The sequence below is a fragment of the Manacus candei genome, unplaced genomic scaffold, assembly GCF_025592945.1.
Source record: "Manacus candei isolate 608988 ecotype Guabito, Panama unplaced genomic scaffold, ASM2559294v1 h1tg000008l, whole genome shotgun sequence".
NCBI lineage: Eukaryota > Metazoa > Chordata > Aves > Passeriformes > Pipridae > Manacus > Manacus candei.
In genome coordinates, this window is record NW_026138056.1 from 27,018,545 (window position 1) to 27,036,017 (window position 17,473).

The 17,473-nt window shown below is 37.7% G+C and overlaps 1 protein-coding gene across 4 annotated transcripts in view; it reads left to right on the plus strand.

Annotated features, from left to right (window-relative positions):
* The window catches only part of CRISPLD1 (cysteine rich secretory protein LCCL domain containing 1), a 42,260-nt gene that overhangs the window by 17,033 nt on the left and 7,754 nt on the right, over positions 1 to 17,473 (plus strand). For 2 of the 4 annotated variants that reach the window (XM_051768842.1, XM_051768851.1), the window contains 11 exons: positions 6,904 to 7,022; positions 7,156 to 7,288; positions 8,746 to 8,861; positions 9,717 to 9,817; positions 10,903 to 11,082; positions 11,175 to 11,235; positions 11,358 to 11,424; positions 12,036 to 12,166; positions 14,855 to 14,898; positions 14,987 to 15,059; positions 17,124 to 17,199. In XM_051768842.1, coding sequence (XP_051624802.1) covers positions 6,904 to 7,022; positions 7,156 to 7,288; positions 8,746 to 8,861; positions 9,717 to 9,817; positions 10,903 to 11,082; positions 11,175 to 11,235; positions 11,358 to 11,424; positions 12,036 to 12,166; positions 14,855 to 14,898; positions 14,987 to 15,059; positions 17,124 to 17,199 — 1,101 coding nt within the window. Of the gene's footprint in view, positions 1 to 2,948; positions 3,273 to 3,462; positions 3,512 to 6,903; positions 7,023 to 7,155; positions 7,289 to 8,745; positions 8,862 to 9,716; positions 9,818 to 10,902; positions 11,083 to 11,174; positions 11,236 to 11,357; positions 11,425 to 12,035; positions 12,167 to 14,854; positions 14,899 to 14,986; positions 15,060 to 17,123; positions 17,200 to 17,473 lie in introns of those variants that run through there. The other 2 variants (XM_051768856.1, XM_051768862.1) reach the window with 2 other exon arrangements.

Sequence of the window (17,473 nt, forward strand, 5' to 3'; positions counted from 1 at the left end):
CCTTCACATCCTTGGCCAGATTTAATTGCAGACAGGCCTTGGCCTTTCTTGTCTCATTTCTGCTTACTCTGACAGCATCTCTAAATTCATTCCAAGTGGCCTGACCCTGCTTCCATCTCCTGTGTATTTCCTGGCTATGCTTGAGTATTGACAGGAGTTCTTTGTTCATGAATGCAGGTCTCTTTCCCCTTTGCCTGATTTCTTGCTCATTGGGATTCATCAGTCTTGAGCCTGAAGGAACTGATCCTTGAATCAAGGATATTAAAAATCATTAGAGTGATCCTGGAGATTGAGAAGGGCCTGGAGACCCAAGTAACTGTGACATCTAAACTCTTCTACCTTTTTTGTTTTCTGTGGCTGTAGGTGGTTAGCGGTATTTTATTCCCACTTTTTCTTTAAAGGCTCTGGTAATCACGAAAGTGACTTGAATCTCTATGTAGAAAGTTCTTTTGAACTGGGACATTAGACATTGTTCCAGAATGTTTCATAAATTTGATGTACCTTTACAGAGGTTTTGTTTTAGTTCTAACTTCTGTGACAGACACTTCAGGAAGTGGTGGCTTTGATGAGAAAATGAATACTGCTCTTAAAGAGATGTTTCCTATGTGCAGTTTACACTTGACAGATTTTTTATGTCTGAATATGTAATGCTTTTGATATTTACTCCATCACATCTCAAAACAATTCTGAAATGATTAAAATCAGAAAGAAATTAAGGTATATCTTGGTAATCATAAATGAGGCTGCTTCGAGGAAAGTACGTTATGATGAGGCTCACCTCAGCATAAATTGTAGGACAAATTTAAACTCTATAACCTAAGAAGAATTAGGGTGATTGCATCGTGATGAACCTTAAGCTATGACCTGAATTAAGCATGCCAATTCCTACCTGAAATAATCTTGCATGTATAACCCCATTCATGAAGAAAGTAGAGTTGGTTCTTTGGCTCATACGCCAACCTTTTCTGGAGTCAGGAATGACTGTGCAATGGACAGAAATATCCAAACACCTCAAACTCCTCATTGCTGATATTGTCTCCTGCACTATGCTTTCTGTGAAGAGCTTAAGACTGTCTGCTCAGGCGTGAATATCTTTGCTGCAGCTAAGATTGTGGCCTAGAAACTGGGAAGTCTGCTTATCTCTGGCTAGGCAAGCGGGGTAAAGGGAGTAAAGACAGTATTTTATACTGTGGATGAAGGCAGAGAAACAGTTAAAGAAGACAGAACTTTCTTTAAAGACCATATCCAATTTCAACAGCACTTGGAGCGTGGGTGTTCATCTGTCAGGAGGATTAACGGTGAATTTAAGTTTTTCATCAAAAAGCTATTCTTGCAGAGTTCTGGATGGCTCTGTCATGCATAGCTATCATCACTCTTTAAAAGAAAATTTTGTTAAAGATAAGTACTTCAGTAGCTTGAAGAATTGATTCAAGCAGCTAAAATTGATTGGCTAGCTCTAATCTTAAAAAAAAAAAATCATTATTTCAGTTAAAATAGCTGCATAAAATATTTTTATGTGGTGAAAAAATGGAACAGTAGAGCTTCTAACCATGGCTTCTGTTTTAAGTGTCGAAAATGTGAGGAGATGCTTTACAAGAGAATATATAGTGGCCTTCTGAAGCTCATCAGAGCTATAAGAAATTTTAGCTAGCCTTTGAAGTGGGAAGTTCTAAAATTGAGCAGGTGCCCAAATTTTGATCTACTGTAGTGGGTTGACCCCGGCCAGATACCAGGTACCCACTAAAGCCACTCTCTCACCCTCCCTCTGCAACTAGACCGAGGAGAGAGAAAAAAACCCAGCTAAGGATTCATGAGTAAAGAGCTTGGAGAGGTCAGTGATTGATTACCTTCACGAGCAAAGCAAGACTCAAAATGGGATAATACCTGTATTTATTACTAACAGGATAAGAGCCAAAGAGTGAGAAATAAAACAGTCTTAAAAACATCTTCCCCCCACCCCTCCTCCCTTTCTTGTTCTCCCTCCTCCCCCCAGTGGTGCAGGGGGACGGGGAATGGAGGTTGTGGTCAGTTGTTGTGTCTGCCACTGCTCAGGGAGAGGAGTCCTTCCCCTGCTCCCGTGGGGTCCCTCCCATGGGAGACAGTCCTTGATGGACCTCTCCAGCGTGAGTCCATCCCTTGGGCAGCAGTTCTTCCCAAACTGCTGTCCCATGGGTCATTCCTCCATGGAGTGCAGTCCTTCATGAATGAGCTGTACTGACGTGGGTCCCCCACAGGGGTCACAAGTCCTACCCCGGAAAAACCTGCTCCAGCGTGGGCTTCTGTCTCCATGGGCTGCAGGTCTCTGGCAGGACCGTGCTCTATCCTGGGCCTCCCACCGGTTCACAGCCTCCTTCATGCATCCACCTGCTCCAGCATGGGCTCCTCCATGGGCTGCAGGTGGGTCACTGCACCCCGATGGTCCTCCATGGGCTGCAGGGGCACAGCTGCTCCACCATGGTCTGCACCACGGGCTGCAGGGCCTCAGCTCCAGCACCTGGAGCACCTCCTGCCCCTCCTTCTGCACTGACCTTGGTGTCTATGTCGTTATTCCCATGTTCTCACTCCGCTCTTCCCTGGCTGGAATTTCTTCTATGCAACAATCTTCTGTTCTTAAATGTTATCACAGAGGCGTTACTGTTGCTTCTAATTGGCTTGGCCCAATCCTGGAGCCAGCTGGCATTGGCTCCACGGGACAGGGGAAGCTTCTAGCAGCTTCTAACAGAAGCCACCCCTGTAGCCCCCCCTGCTACCAAAACCCAGCCACAGAAACCCACTACATTCCACTCCTCACCTCTGTGAATCACATATTTAAGAATTTTAAATTTTACATTCATCACACAACCTTCCCTTACATAAACAAAAGAAATAACAACCTACCAAAACAGAATATAATGAAAATTCCCCTTGCCAAAAATCAAAATAACATCACCAATCACCAAACTTAAGTGAACAATTTACGCAAAATCCACCCCTTGTACCTTTACCACAATTACAGCAAAAATTCCCCACGATCATTTCATTCTCAAACAGTATTCAATACTTGTTTTGCTCGTTACCTCTCCCAATTACTATCCTTATCTCAAAATCCTCATAACTTCCCCGTACAGGCCACCAAAAAGCCTGTAGGTGTTACAATCCGAGTCCTTGTCTCAGCCAGATGTCCTCCATTACGGTTTGGGTTCCGGCCTCCACTACAGTCTTCTGAGAGTATTGAACTGTGGCTCGATAAGCACAGGCCAGGCCAGGGCAAGAAGCTGTTGGTTTTGATTGGGGTAGGCAAGGCACCCTTCCGTGAGGTGATGTGTCAGTTTGCTAGGGTTGAATACTCGTCAGGTGTGAAGTCCCGGGTAATGGGAGGTGTCAAACACCGTAGGAATCCTTCCACACTCCCTGCCACCCAGGAACTGGGCCCCTCAGGGCATATCCCAATATATTATCACCTAAAGTTTGTTTTCTCCTACACCAAGATAACACCACATTCCACAAACTCCATAATGTTCTGACAATATTGGTTAGTAGCAGTAACATTACTAAACAGCTCACATAAGGATTAGCAAGGAGCATGGGTGACTTCATTATAAAGCCATTTATATCAGTCAGGAAGGGGGGGAAGGTTGTATTCCTCCATCAGTCTCAAATAGTTCCCCAGAAGACAACTCCCCCAGCACAGAAAGGCCATTAGTACAAAAGCAGGGTGCAGAACCATTGTTTATATTAGTATGTTCCCGAAACTAGCAAAGTAAAGCTATAAGTGATGCAATGCAATGTGTATATATATATATATAACTGCCTTTGTCGTGCCCCACAACTGGGCGCCAAAAAGGACTGTGGTGGGTTGACCTTGGCTGAATGCCAGGTGCCCACCTAGCCGCTCTATCCCTCCCCTTCCCAGCCGGACAAGGTAGAGAGTAAGGTGGGAAAAGAAAACAACACAAATCGTGGGTTGCGATAAGGCAGTTCATGCAAAAAAGAAAGCAAAAGCAGTGTATGCACACATAAAGCAGAAGCCAGCAGTTAATCTCTACTTCCCATAAGCAGCGATGGTCGGCCACTTCTCTGAGAAGCAGGGCTCCAGCACACGTAATGGTTGTCAGCAGGCAGCCATCGGAGGCAGTGAGTGCCTCCAGTCCTGCTCCTTGCCTCAGGTTTTATATCTGTGTTGATGTCCTATGGTATGGAATATCACCTTGGTCAGTGTGGGTCAGCTGGCCTACTTCTGTCTCCTCCCAGGATCTCGCCCTCGATTGAAGAAGGAATGTTACAGTGCTGTGCTCAGCAGTAGCCAAAACAGGGGTGTGTTATCAACACTCCTCTAGCTACCAATGCAGAGCACGGCACTGTGAGGGCTACTATGGGGAAATAAATTCTGGCTCAGCCAGACCCACCACATCTATCATAAGTCTAATTTACTCTAAATTTGCATTTCAGAGTCTAGCTGGTAAAACCATTCTTAACAGCAATTATTTGGGAAATATGTTAACTTTATGACTTGTTCATGCTCAGAGCTAAATCTACATATTATAAGATTTTGAACTGACTTAATGTCATACAATATATGCGACAAAAACAAACTGTGGTGGCTTTTGTTTTAAAATTTTATGATCTTGTGATTTCATGATAGAATGATGAAGCAATGGTACTACAATCTATAAGAACAAAATATGTATGTGGAGGAAGTATGTTAACCTTACTGGTTTTTTACAATGGGTGCAGAAGGGAGAAGAACTATTTATGGTAGTGTGACAACAAAAGCGAAGAGGAAAAGATTTATACAAACTGTCATATAAAAATTTGTGATTTAAGATTAGAATATTATGAAGATTAAAGAATGCTGGAGTTTATGATATCAAAGTACTGGCCCAGAAGGGTGAATAGAAAATTCCTACTGTTTTCTAAAACTAATGGGCTTTGTATCCAAAGGTGGATTAAAAGATTTATTTTGTCGTTATTATACTGTTTGAGTAATTCTGTCAAAATAAATATTGCATTTTGGGAGTCAAAATGTACTCTGTAAATTTCTTACTTGCTGATGATTGCCAGCTAGTTGAGGGAGGTGATTGTCCTGCTCTACTCTGTGCTGTTGTGGCCTCACTTTGAATATTGAGTGCAGTTTTGGTCACTGCAATATAAGAAACATACTGAGCTATTGGAGAGTGTCCAAAGGAGGGCAACAAAGATGGGGAAGGGTCTCAAGGGGAACGGCTGAGGTCACTTGGTCTGTTCATCCTGGAGAAGAGGAGACTGAGGGGAGACCTCATTGCAGTTACAACTTCCTTGAGAAGGGAAGAGGAGGGGCGGGCACTGATCTCTTCTCTGTGGTGACCCGTGACCGGATCTGAGGGAATGGCCTGAAATTGTGTCAGGGGAGGTTTAGGTTGGATATTAGAAAAAGATTCTTCAGCCAGAGGGTGGTTGAGTGCCGGAACAGGGAAGTGGTCACAGCACCAGGCCTGACAGAGTTCAAGAAGCATTTGGAGGATACTCTGGGGCACCTGGTGTGACTCTTGGGGATGGTCCTGTGTAGGGCTGGGACTTGAACTCAGTGATCCTTGTGGATCTCTTCCAACTTGGCATGTTCTGTGATTCTGTGTGATTGTATGATAATAATAAGACAGAATGGAATGCAATACATTGGAGACCTCTGAAGAAGAGAAGCAAGAACAGATATTCTACGATTAAATTGAGTGATATAATGATGGTCTTATATAACCAAGGACATATTTGTTTTTAATGGGTAATCTGATTAATAACATGAAAACTGCATGTCAAAATCAATAGAAAAATAAATTTTAGCATGTGGAATTTGTCTGTTATATTTGTGTAATCTTTGGTTGTGTTAAGGAGCTTTCTACCTTTCATCTGTGCCAAAAATTTGTAGACATGATCTCCAGTGGCTGCATGGGAATTTGGATCTGGAAATATTGAATTATTGTTATTTAGATAGCATAGTCTCAATCTATGAAACTTAATCTGAATTTATGATGAAATACTTGAGGTTCTTTCCCCAGGAAATACTATAGTTTCCTAACCTGAGCATTGGTATCAGAGAGATAGGTATCTGGAAACTGTTTCTGCAGGTCTCAGGAGATTCAAAAAGTCAAGCAGCATTATGGATACTTTGTGCAAGAGGGATGGATCACTTTGAGCAAACCCCAGATTAGTGCAGTAAAAACTATGCATACAGAGTATGGTATGATTTTTTTGATTTGCCTTTCAGCTACGAGCCTATTCTTCCATGTCTCTTAAAGAATTAAAAATAAGGATAAAGAATAGTGATACACAGTAATTCATGATCTTTTTTTTTGACTTCTCCTAAACATGCCTCATGAATGTCTCCTTTTTTGCCAACCTAGTGATAAAATCAATGAATGACAACCTTACTCTAGTTTTCATAATTTGTGTTTGAATTGTGTATTATTTCAACAAAAGCTTGTTATAGAAAAGGAAGAGAAAATCGCATTCATTTCACATGAACTATTGGTTTAGAGGAAATAAAGCTTTGTTTGAAAGCATGTTGGGTAATACCCTTTTGGCTAAGAGAAGTGCCCATAAGTAAAAAGAAATCTCAAGATAGAAAAAGCACTTAATTTAGCTTGGAAAGTTGAACTAAGCCTTTCAATTTCGTATTTGTGCTTTATTCACTGCAGCATGGCTGCACATGGTTTCTAAAGGGAATGCTGCAATGGGGTTAAAACTTTTTTTTTTCTCATGGTGAAAACATTTTTCTTTCTTACATAACACAAATGGAGCATGCAGTTTTCAAGTCTCACTTTTTTCTTCAGTCTTCTACCTCAGTAAAAGAAACTTCAAAAATGGACAGTCTTCTTTTTTAATTTTTTATAGAATGAGATACACACCAAGGATTTCTAAGAAGATTTCCCTTTCTTTTCTTTCAAATTTCAGACATGGGACACAGAACTGGAGAGATCTGCAGAGTCATGGGCTGAAACCTGTCTGTGGGAGCATGGACCAGCAAACCTTCTTCCATCAATTGGACAGAATTTGGGGGCACATTGGGGAAGGTAGTTTAAGATACTGTTTTATGCAATATATGAAATTTTTTAAAATTTAACAAAATTTGATTATTACTTAAAGGAAAAATGATAGAAGCTACAACTTTGGAATGATCTAATACGTTGCTACTGGCTTTCATAGGTACAGACCTCCAACATTTCATGTCCAAGCATGGTATGATGAAGTGAGAGATTTCACGTATCCCTATCCTCATGAATGCAATCCATATTGTCCATACAGATGCTCTGGTCCTGTTTGTACACATTACACACAGGTATGTAGGTGTGTTTGTTTTTTATCATCTGTGGAAAAGAGTGTTTGAGACCTCCAGTTATGTTGCTGTATGATAATTAGAGCATACTAAACTTTCAGTATATGCCATAGCACAAAAGCCCTAAAAGGGCTTGTTTAGACTCCATGGTTAACAGCACTGGGTATTAGTAACAGAGTAGGGTTGCCATACAAATCTTTAGACTTCATCCTCATGAATATCACTTCCTTATCAGGACTAAGGAAAAAGCTCACGAACACCAGTGTAGCACTGTGTTGCTGCTCACTGCACTTCACATAATCCGGCCTTTGTGCTGCTGTGCTGATAGTCCTTTCTGTAACAAGCTGAAGAAACAGCTCATTTTTTAAAAAAAGAAATATTTTCTTAGGTGAGTTCCTCAGAGCAAGGAATAGATTTTAAGATATTACTTTAATTTCAGCATGTTTTTAAAATTGCATAAAACTAATTTATTGCTTACTTCTGAAATTTGCGTATCTAACCTGAATTTTGGCAGAGGGGAGCCAGTCATGTTTTCAGTGAATGGGAAATATATGGTTTTGAGATTATACTACAGTCCACATAAAATTTGTGATACAATATTCGAAAACCTAAAAATGATTAATTTTTAAACATTTATTTTCTTTTTAGTAGCATAATTTACAATTGTATCTAATTTTAAAACAGAATTACCTCCATATTCTTATTTACCATTTTTCTAAATATAATTACACTTACCATTACATGCGAGATCAATACATATATAGTGTTTTTGTGGTATCCTGTTGGATCTACAGTTTTGGCTTACCTTGAATTAATACAATTTCAACACCTGTCATATTTGTCTAATTTGAAGATTCCAGCCTTTGTCACTCTGATTATTTTGAGATCTGCAATGAAAGGTGAATAAGGAGCACAGCCACCTTTGACGGCAATGACATGAAAGCATATTCATTTAAAATCCATTACTTGGGTCTATTTGGCGTATGAGTTTGTTTTTTTTTAAATTTTATCCTTTATCTTACTTCCTTTTACTGATGAAAGATATCTGTTCTCTCAGTCCAACCGATCCAAACCCCTCTGGGTCTTTAGGTTGTACTGAGAACTCTAGAGCACAGGAACATAACTTCTAACTCACAATCATCTATAAATTGTAATTCCAAGAACCAGTTCTTCAGATCATGTTTTGTAAATGTTTTGCTACACTTTCAAATATATGCTTAGACCATTTATATGTATAAAATTAGAGCTGCATTTTTTGTATCAAGGTAAAGCTTTTCTTTCTATTAAGGGTATAACCAAATGGCCTTTTGGCAGTTGTAATTAGGTCACTTCAACCCATTTATAACAGAGGGGAATATATCACTTCCATTATTTGAGTTTTATATCTTGAAGTTTGGAGATAGTTATGATTTTAAGTTTATCAGCTTTGGTTTCACGTTTTTCTCTTTCATTTTCCATAGGTTGTTTGGGCTACAAGTAGCAGAATTGGTTGTGCAATTAATTTGTGTCATAACATGAACATCTGGGGACAGATTTGGCCAAAAGCAGTCTATCTTGTATGCAATTATTCTCCTAAGTAAGTAGATTGATACCCAGAAATATCTTGGGGGGGCAAGATGCTTTAAATAATCTGAAAGGAGATCAGTCTGGATTTTCTATCATTTGTACTGTTACTTTGTTCCCAAGGCAGGCTTTGGCTGCCCAAATACTCTTGTGATTTTTCTAGTCCTTCAGTTTTCTGATCCATGTTTTAGTATACAGCATCAGAGATCTTTGTTGTAGTGTGATATTTGTATCTCCCCACTGTGACTTTAAGGAATGTGTAACAGGAAGCTTATGGTTAAGATCAACTTTTATAGGATATTCCATCTAGGAGAGTGGAACCTGTTCTCATTTAATGGAGGAACTTAGTCTTACAGTGCTATGCCAGTCTGAAAAAATCTTACAGCAATTTACATCAGTTCTTCAGCTTTTTTCTTCATGGACTTTTCAACTACATCCTATGTATTTGGTATAGAATCATAGAATCATTTGGATTGGAAAAGACCTTTAAGGCCACTGACTCCAACTGTTAAACTAAAACTGCCAAGTTCACCTCTAAACGATGTCCCTAAGTGTCACATCTACATGTCTTTTAAATACCTCCAGGGATACTGATTCCACCATTTCCCTGGGCAGCCTGTTCCAGTCCTTGACAGCCCTTTCAGTGAAGAAATGTTTCCTAATATCCAATATAAACCTCCCCTAGAGCAACTTGAGATCATTTCCTCTCATCCTATTGCTTGTTACTTGGGAATATCAGAACAAAGTTACAGTCTTATGTATCTGCTGGTTTTCATTATTTATTTGTTGACATACTAAATGCTGTTTAATGTTAATACATTTATTTATTAAGATATTTTTTGCTATTTTTTTTTCTTTTTGTGTAAAGGGGTAATTGGTGGGGTCATGCTCCTTATAAACCTGGTCGCCCTTGTTCTGCATGTCCCCCTAGTTTTGGAGGAGGTTGTAGAGAAAATCTTTGTTACAGAGGTAAGTACTATTTCAGCATTACAACTATAAATGGGAATAGAAATGTAACCTTTCCTTTTTGACTTCTTTCCTCATTATGCCTTAACATAGTGGAATAGTATATATTATGCATGTACCCCAAGACCTGGTAGGGCCCTTCTTTACTATGATGAATGAGATCATGTAGTTATGGTATGTGAGGCTGAGCCTCATCAGAGTGGACTGTACTGAACTCCTGCTGATAAGTGCTGATTCAGGGCTTTTAGTGCACAAGGATGGAGACTGTCACTGTGTGCTATTTATGCCTTTCTGTAATTACAGTGGAAGTCTATGCAGTCATTTGTTTATAGGGAAACATTATCTCAATGACATAGTCATGTGCTATATGAAAAATCAAGAACAAAACTAGAAGACATTACAAATTAAAATGTAGGCTAGGATGATTATTAACTTCTTAAAATTTTTGGAATGCTATTCATATTTTATAGCATTGAAACACAACATATTATGAAGCTGCTACTTCTTTTTGCTTTACTCTGTGTATGAGTAATTTAGCAATTTTTCTTAATAACTTTTGAGATCTCATATGGACCATATGAAAGTGCATAAACGTGCCCAAATACCTTCCTTATAGTTCTTGTCTAAGTAAGAAATGTACATTCAGTTATAAGTATTTCAAAATTATTTTCATTGTGTATGAATAGAAGGGTCTCATTTTCAGGTGTATTTTATTATGAAATAAGCTTCTTTAATTGCATATCATCTGTGAATTTGGTAAAATTCATGTATAACTGAGATCATCTTTGTTCTATTGGTTTTCTGATGGCATAAAGGTACTAAAACAGGAGCATTTTCATACTTAAATTGTGCTGCATGTGCTAGAAAAAAAAAATCTTTGCTCAGTATCACAAACATACTTGAGATGTTTTTATTAATCTTGTGTTCTTTATCTTATGAAATAGTGAGAAGTCTTTCTTGCTTTCATTTTTCCACCATTTTATGAGAACAAAGTCATTTTACTGAAACACAGTGAGGGATTTACATTCCACACTGATTTTTTTTTTTTTTTCTGAGAGATTATTTTTTTTACCCATTTTCTGAAACAGAGGATTCAGAAAGACCTTATTCTCCCCATGAACCAGAAGAGGAAACCAACGAGATTGAACGTCAACGATCCAAAGCCCAGGATGCAACAGTGCAAAGCCGGCCAAGAACACATTCACCTTCGGCCTCCACAGGCACTGATGACAGTGAGAAAAATGAAGTAATAAGCACGCAGCAAATGTGTAAGGAATTTACCTGATTTGCAAGTGGTCAACAAAATTAAATTGTATAGTGTGAAATTCACTGCAGTGAATTTGCTTTTTGCTTGTTTTAGCTCAGATTGTCTCATGTGAAGTAAGGCTAAGAGATCAGTGCAAAGGAACAACTTGCAATAGGTATGGTAAATTTTACGGTTGTCATTTTGAGATTCTGAAAGGCTGTATTTGTACATGAGCTGGAATATTTTCCCTTTTTGTAATCCCAGGATTTAAGACCAAGTTGTATTTTATTCTCTTAGGTATGAATGTCCTGCTGGCTGTTTGGATAGCAAAGCCAAAGTTATTGGAAGTGTACATTATGAAATGGTAAATAAATATTTTTAAATTAGATTTTGTACCAGTAGAGTGTTTAATGAAATGTCTTTTCTGTTGGAATACTAGTTAAAATCGTATTAAGAATGCATTTTGAGTATATCAACATTCACCAAAAATAAAAGCTAACACCAAATGTTTAAGATAGCATCAGATGACCTAAATTTGCATCTGCTATTCTGCATGTACTGTCCAAATATGCTTCATACTTACACATACACAGAAGTAGAATTTTTATGTCCACTTGTTTCAATGTAAATATGTGAAGGTGCGATTAAAGGAAAAGGACAGCAATTTGTGGGTACACTTGTATAAATTGTTTCAATAAGGTAGGCCTACTTGAGAAACCTTAATGCTAGTTGAAAGTATAGCGTTTACTCTGTAGGTCTGCAAAACAATATAAGAAATAACAACTACTGTGAACAAGTATAATGTAAATAAGAACAGTTTATCTCTAAGGCAAAGTGGTGTTTTATTTGTGTGAAATAATACCTCATAGACCATGCCAAACCTAATAGACTCTCTACCAAGGTTTTAATGACACATTGTAATTGAAACCTTATTAATGTCTGACATGAAACTGCTTTTCTTGCTCTGTTTTTCAGCAATCCAGTATTTGTAAAGCTGCCATACATTATGGCATCCTAGACAATGAAGGTGGTTGGGTTGATGTCACTAGGCAAGGGAGGAAAAACTACTTTATCAAGTCTTATAGAAATGGCATTCAGTCAATTGGGTAAGTTTTCTTAAAATATATGGAAAGGTTTTCACATGTTTATTTGTAGTTCCTACAAGATATATCACAGTAAAATATTTTTCTCATACTTTTTGTCATAAAGAATATGAAAATACTGTAGAAAGGCACATGGATATGGAGTTATTGTGTCCATTCTGAAACTTTAGCCAGTGTTTAATGGTGGACAGAAAAGTGACACAATTATGATGTGAAAGAAGGCAGATTGTTTTACATGTTTTGAACAAAGCTAGTATTATTTCCAAAGTTGGACCATGGACAGAGCAATCTATGACAGTTAAGAAAGCAATAATCTTACAAGGTTTTTTCTGTAAGTGACCCTCTTGTAGTGTACATATGAAGAATATGAACCAAGTAGAAAATACACCTCTTCCTATATGTTTGATGATTTCATCACACTTCCACAATTTCTGAGAAATTTTCTGAGAAAATCCAGAAAAGCAGTGCACAGAAGGGGAGAATACTTGCTGTTTCTTATGTAATTATCCAATGATAGGGAAACATCAGTATTAGCATATTTAAATCTAAGATACTATTAATATTTGCAAATTACACTTCAATATATATAGTAATGTGTTCTTCAGAGCTGTACATTTCTGCTCTTATTTTTATCTATAATTAGTATATATGTAATAGTAGTATGTGTGGAACAGTTAATGTAGGAGTGACATTGAACTGAAAGAAAATAGAATTTTGCTGAGTGATGTGTTTGGCTCAGGTGTAAACCCAAGGGTAAGGAGATAGGTGATCATCAGAGACTGTACGTACACTCTGTGCTGTGCACCTGTGATAATTTCTCTTTTCAACAGATCAGTCTAATCCAGCATAGAGAAGAACGCTTACCTGTGTCGTGGGTTTAACCTGTAGCTGGGTTTTAGTAGTGGGGGGAGCTATAGGGTGGCTTCTGTTAGAAGCTGCTAGAAGCTTTCACTGTCCTATGAGAAGCCAATGGTAGTCAGTCCTATGAGAAGCCAATAGTAGACCAAATTTAATGACCTATAATTTGGTCTACCTGGGTAGCACTTAAGGCATTGATATCAATCTGTTTCTTTGGGTCATCTGATGATCTGACTGTGGTTTCAGTCACCCACCTAAAAATGAAGATACAGACAAATATTTCTTTTTTTACTTGCTTTGAGACAATGAGACAAGTATCTCTGGATTATACCAATCCTAACATATTAGGAGAAAGTCTAAGAGTAGATAAACTGTAAAACAATCTTTTAAACTAGAAGCAATTGATTTTCCATCAGTTGAAATCTCTGTGTTTCTATGCCATATGAGACAAAACTGTATGAGTGTCCAGCCTACCCGAGTGTATTTAGCACCTATCCTTTGAGAATCAGAACTCAGAGCAAGGTATTAACACTTGGTTTTGTTGGCTATGGGATAAAAAAAGATTATTTACCAAAGTTTCAAACCTTCCAAAGGCCCATCGATAAGGCAGGGGATACCTTGCAGCTACCTGACTCTTACCAGTGTCTCTATATGGAGCCTTGCATAAACTACATATCCATTCAATGAATAGATGACATAAAGTGGATCTCACCTCTATTGTCTATTGCAAACCAGAATAGGGAATACAGAAAAGGGACTGTCAGTGCAGCATACAGCAAACTTCCTAATCTTCAGCTCCTCTGATTTCTAATCAGGATTGCTAATAACGATGTTTTTTCAGCTGTTGGATTTTCTTAGTATAGGATGCTGTTCTAATATCTCAACAACAAATAATCAACAAAAGAGTACAGAGAACTATACCCCCATCAGTGTTTGCAATGCTAGGGCAACAGAAGTATGAACTACCTCAGTGAAAACAATGTGAAATTGATGGGCCATACAACTAAATAAACCAATGCAGGCAAACAGTGGAGTCCCCAGGAGCAATTTGTTCCAAAGGGGAATAGGGAATCATTTCCTTAGTTTGTTTTTTTTTTAATAATAAATAGCTTTATGGGTGCCAAAAGCATCATCAGTTTCTGTGTTACAGATGAAAAATATCAGAATCAAAGGTGTATCCAAGGAGTAAAAGAGGAGGAAAACAGAATATAAGAGGAGTAAAATAGAAATGCTCATCAATTTGGAATGAAACAACATAATCTATATACCTGACTCTTTATAACAACAGGAAACGAATGCATCTGGGTACCATATAATTACTGAGAAAAAATGACTGTTACATTTTATACTGGGTTTTCAGTGATACTGTTGATAACAGATGACACAAGATCCAAAAATAAAATTTAATTAAATGTTTCAGAACGTCTGTGAGGAGAAACTCTTTTCAGAGTTGGAGTTGTTTATAGGAATGAATCTTGAGCAGAAAGTGAATGATCTCTTCTGGTAGATGAATGCTTCTGAGCAACCACATGCTACATTTTGAGGGACAAATATATTGCATGGTTTGTTCCTAGCAGACTACTCTCTTAGCAAATTAAACTACTGAAAGAGTTTAACATGCATTCTTTTTTTTTCAGATGGATTCAGTGGGAGTACAAAATAAATGTCATTGCAATAAATAGTTCACAACTGGGCGGGGGGGTGCAGTGAGTAAAAAGTGATTTGGGACAGTGTCTTGAGTTAATTTCTATATTCTCTAATAAAAATACTTCTAACTAAAAGAAATCACTGAAATATATTATTTACTAACAATTTCTGTTATTTCTTCTTCAGAAAATACCAGTCAGCTAATTCCTTCACTGTCTCTAAAGTAACAGGTTAGTATTAATTTCTTATAAACTCAGTACTACTTTATGATTTTTCTAAATAACACTTATTTATTTGTTTCTGTTTTACTTTCTTCAGTTCAGGCTATTACCTGTGAAACAACAGTGGAACAACTCTGTCCATTTCAAAAACCAGCCTCACACTGTCCAAGGTAAAATTATTAAAATTTTAGTAGTTTAAAGTGCTGCCAATATTTCTATCAGTTCCTAATTATCCTAAGTTGTCATTGATCAAAGATGTCAACAGTAGCTGTGAAAATGAAGTCAGAAATGTTTAACTGATACTTAAATCTTTGGTCTCAGTAGAAAGCCAGGTAAGTAAAGATGATCTGCAGGTTTTTTCAATGGGAGAATCTCTTTTTCTTTTGCCCATGAGGATCCTGTTGCTAATCTTAGTGAAATTGTTAGGCTAAAGACTGTGAATAATTCTTCATTATCCGGTATTATTTCTATGCACCTTGGGCAAAGTACACTTTATTTCAATTTATTTACCTGTAAAACAGATACAATAGAAGGATGCAATACAGATATTTATTGCAGAACTTACCAATTTGTTTGGAAGTTCTGTAGGAACTGGATTGAAAAAAAAAGTTGAAATATATATGGTTAAATTAAGGTGTGGTCTGCAGGTCAGTAAACAGCTTTAAATATTTGTGCCATTTCTTTGAAGACTGTGTTTTAACTCTTCGAAAGAAGCTGTGCTGCAATATTTTGATGAACGAATTTGGTAACAGTTCTTAAAACCATAGATGAGTCAAAGGTAAATACACTGTAGCATGATTTACCACAAACTAAGCTGGAGATATCCACAGGATTACTTTCATAGCAATCCTACAGCCAATACAGGAAGCAAGTACAAAGCCAGAACTGCTAGAAAAACATCCCTTCATGTAGCACTTGGGTCCATGGACTTGTTTGGTGTTTGGCTATGGCTCCTGGCTCTCTAGCTGGAAGATGTGGAGAACTAAACTAAGGAGTGGAACACAGGAATGGATAGATACAATTTCATACTTGTATATTTTTCTTTTTTTATTCATTATTAAAAACTAAAATTAGCTTCATTAAGAGAAAAATAGGGTCTGTCTTAAGGAAAATTAAAAAATAAAAATAAGGTTAAAAATGGTTTAATTCTGATCCATCAACTTAAGGAACTTCACAACAGCAGTGATTCATTCACATTGATTCACACTGATTACACAAGCTTACTTTTCCCTTTTGTACCCTAATCATAAATCATGAGCTCTTCAACAGCCCTCCTTTGAGATCTTGCTTCCTTCTAACAAAAGTAGCTTTCTTAACTGCTTTAATTACCTATCTGGTAAGACTCTAGCTTGCCTAGGTGATGTGACGTGCCAAACATCCATGGAGCCTGGATAGCATCCTAGAGAAGAACACTTGCCCAGGGCTGCCCCGTGTAGGGGCCAAAGTGTTTAGGGCATGACCCATTTTTAAAATTAAATAGTTCAGCGTAGACATTGAGTTGACTGTCAGTTCTTGCTTGTAGCATATCACAATTAACAAATAAGATGCTTGACACCTTCTGTACTACAGTTAGCTTCCCATATGATTTTCATGTGCATTTTGAAACTATAGCAGCCATGAATCACTGAGAAAGTTTTCCTCAAAGGTCAACAAAATGCAGTTAATAAAGATGGTCTTTGTTTTTGTAGTCTTCTGATCTCCTAGAATCAGGTAGGAATCTCATTACTTTACGAAGTTTTTCATTTTAGCTATGGATGCCAGTGCTCACCTTCATTATAAGTTGCTAGATTGGCTTACATCACCAGGTCATCAGCATCAAAGCAGATCCTCACTCAGATCTGCCTCCTCTGTGAAGGTATTTGACTGTACAGTTTGTAAAGGATGCTGTAGAATCAGATAAATTACAGAAGAGTGAACAACCTCTCTTCTCGCTGGCTTTTCTACTAACCTTACGTATGTTGGACAAGAACACCATCTGCTTATCAAAAGGGAAGAAGACCAGACTTGTTAAAGTGTAATTTTAAGCACTTCATTATGAACCTCAACTTACATCAGCAATGCTTTTCACCTGTATGGTCAAAGCCTCAAAAACTGACAGCATTTTAAGAGCAGTATAGACCCATATATATGCATTATGAACTTGATTTATACTCAATAATGCTGACAATGAACATGATATAGTAATCCTCTGATACTCATTCCTGACTGTGTGTGGTTTGTTTTTGATCTTTCAGGGTGTATTGTCCTCACAACTGTATGCAGGCAAATCCACACTACGCTCGTGTCATTGGTACACGAATTTATTCTGATGTAAGTATAGGGATTTACATTACATTATATAATGAAATATAAAATCCTATGAAAAGTTATAAGGTAAAGATAACAAGATAGAGCATAGATACAGTTTTCCTGCATATGCTTATTTTTCAGAGTCTTTTCAAAGTTCTTTTTCAGAGACTCCCATTTAAGTTAGCAGTACTCAGCTGCTGAAGATATGGAAAGTTATTTGAAAACCCATTATAGGCTTCAGTAGTCTCTGGACCCAAATTTTCAGTTTTTTAATGAAAATTCCCACTGATTTGTT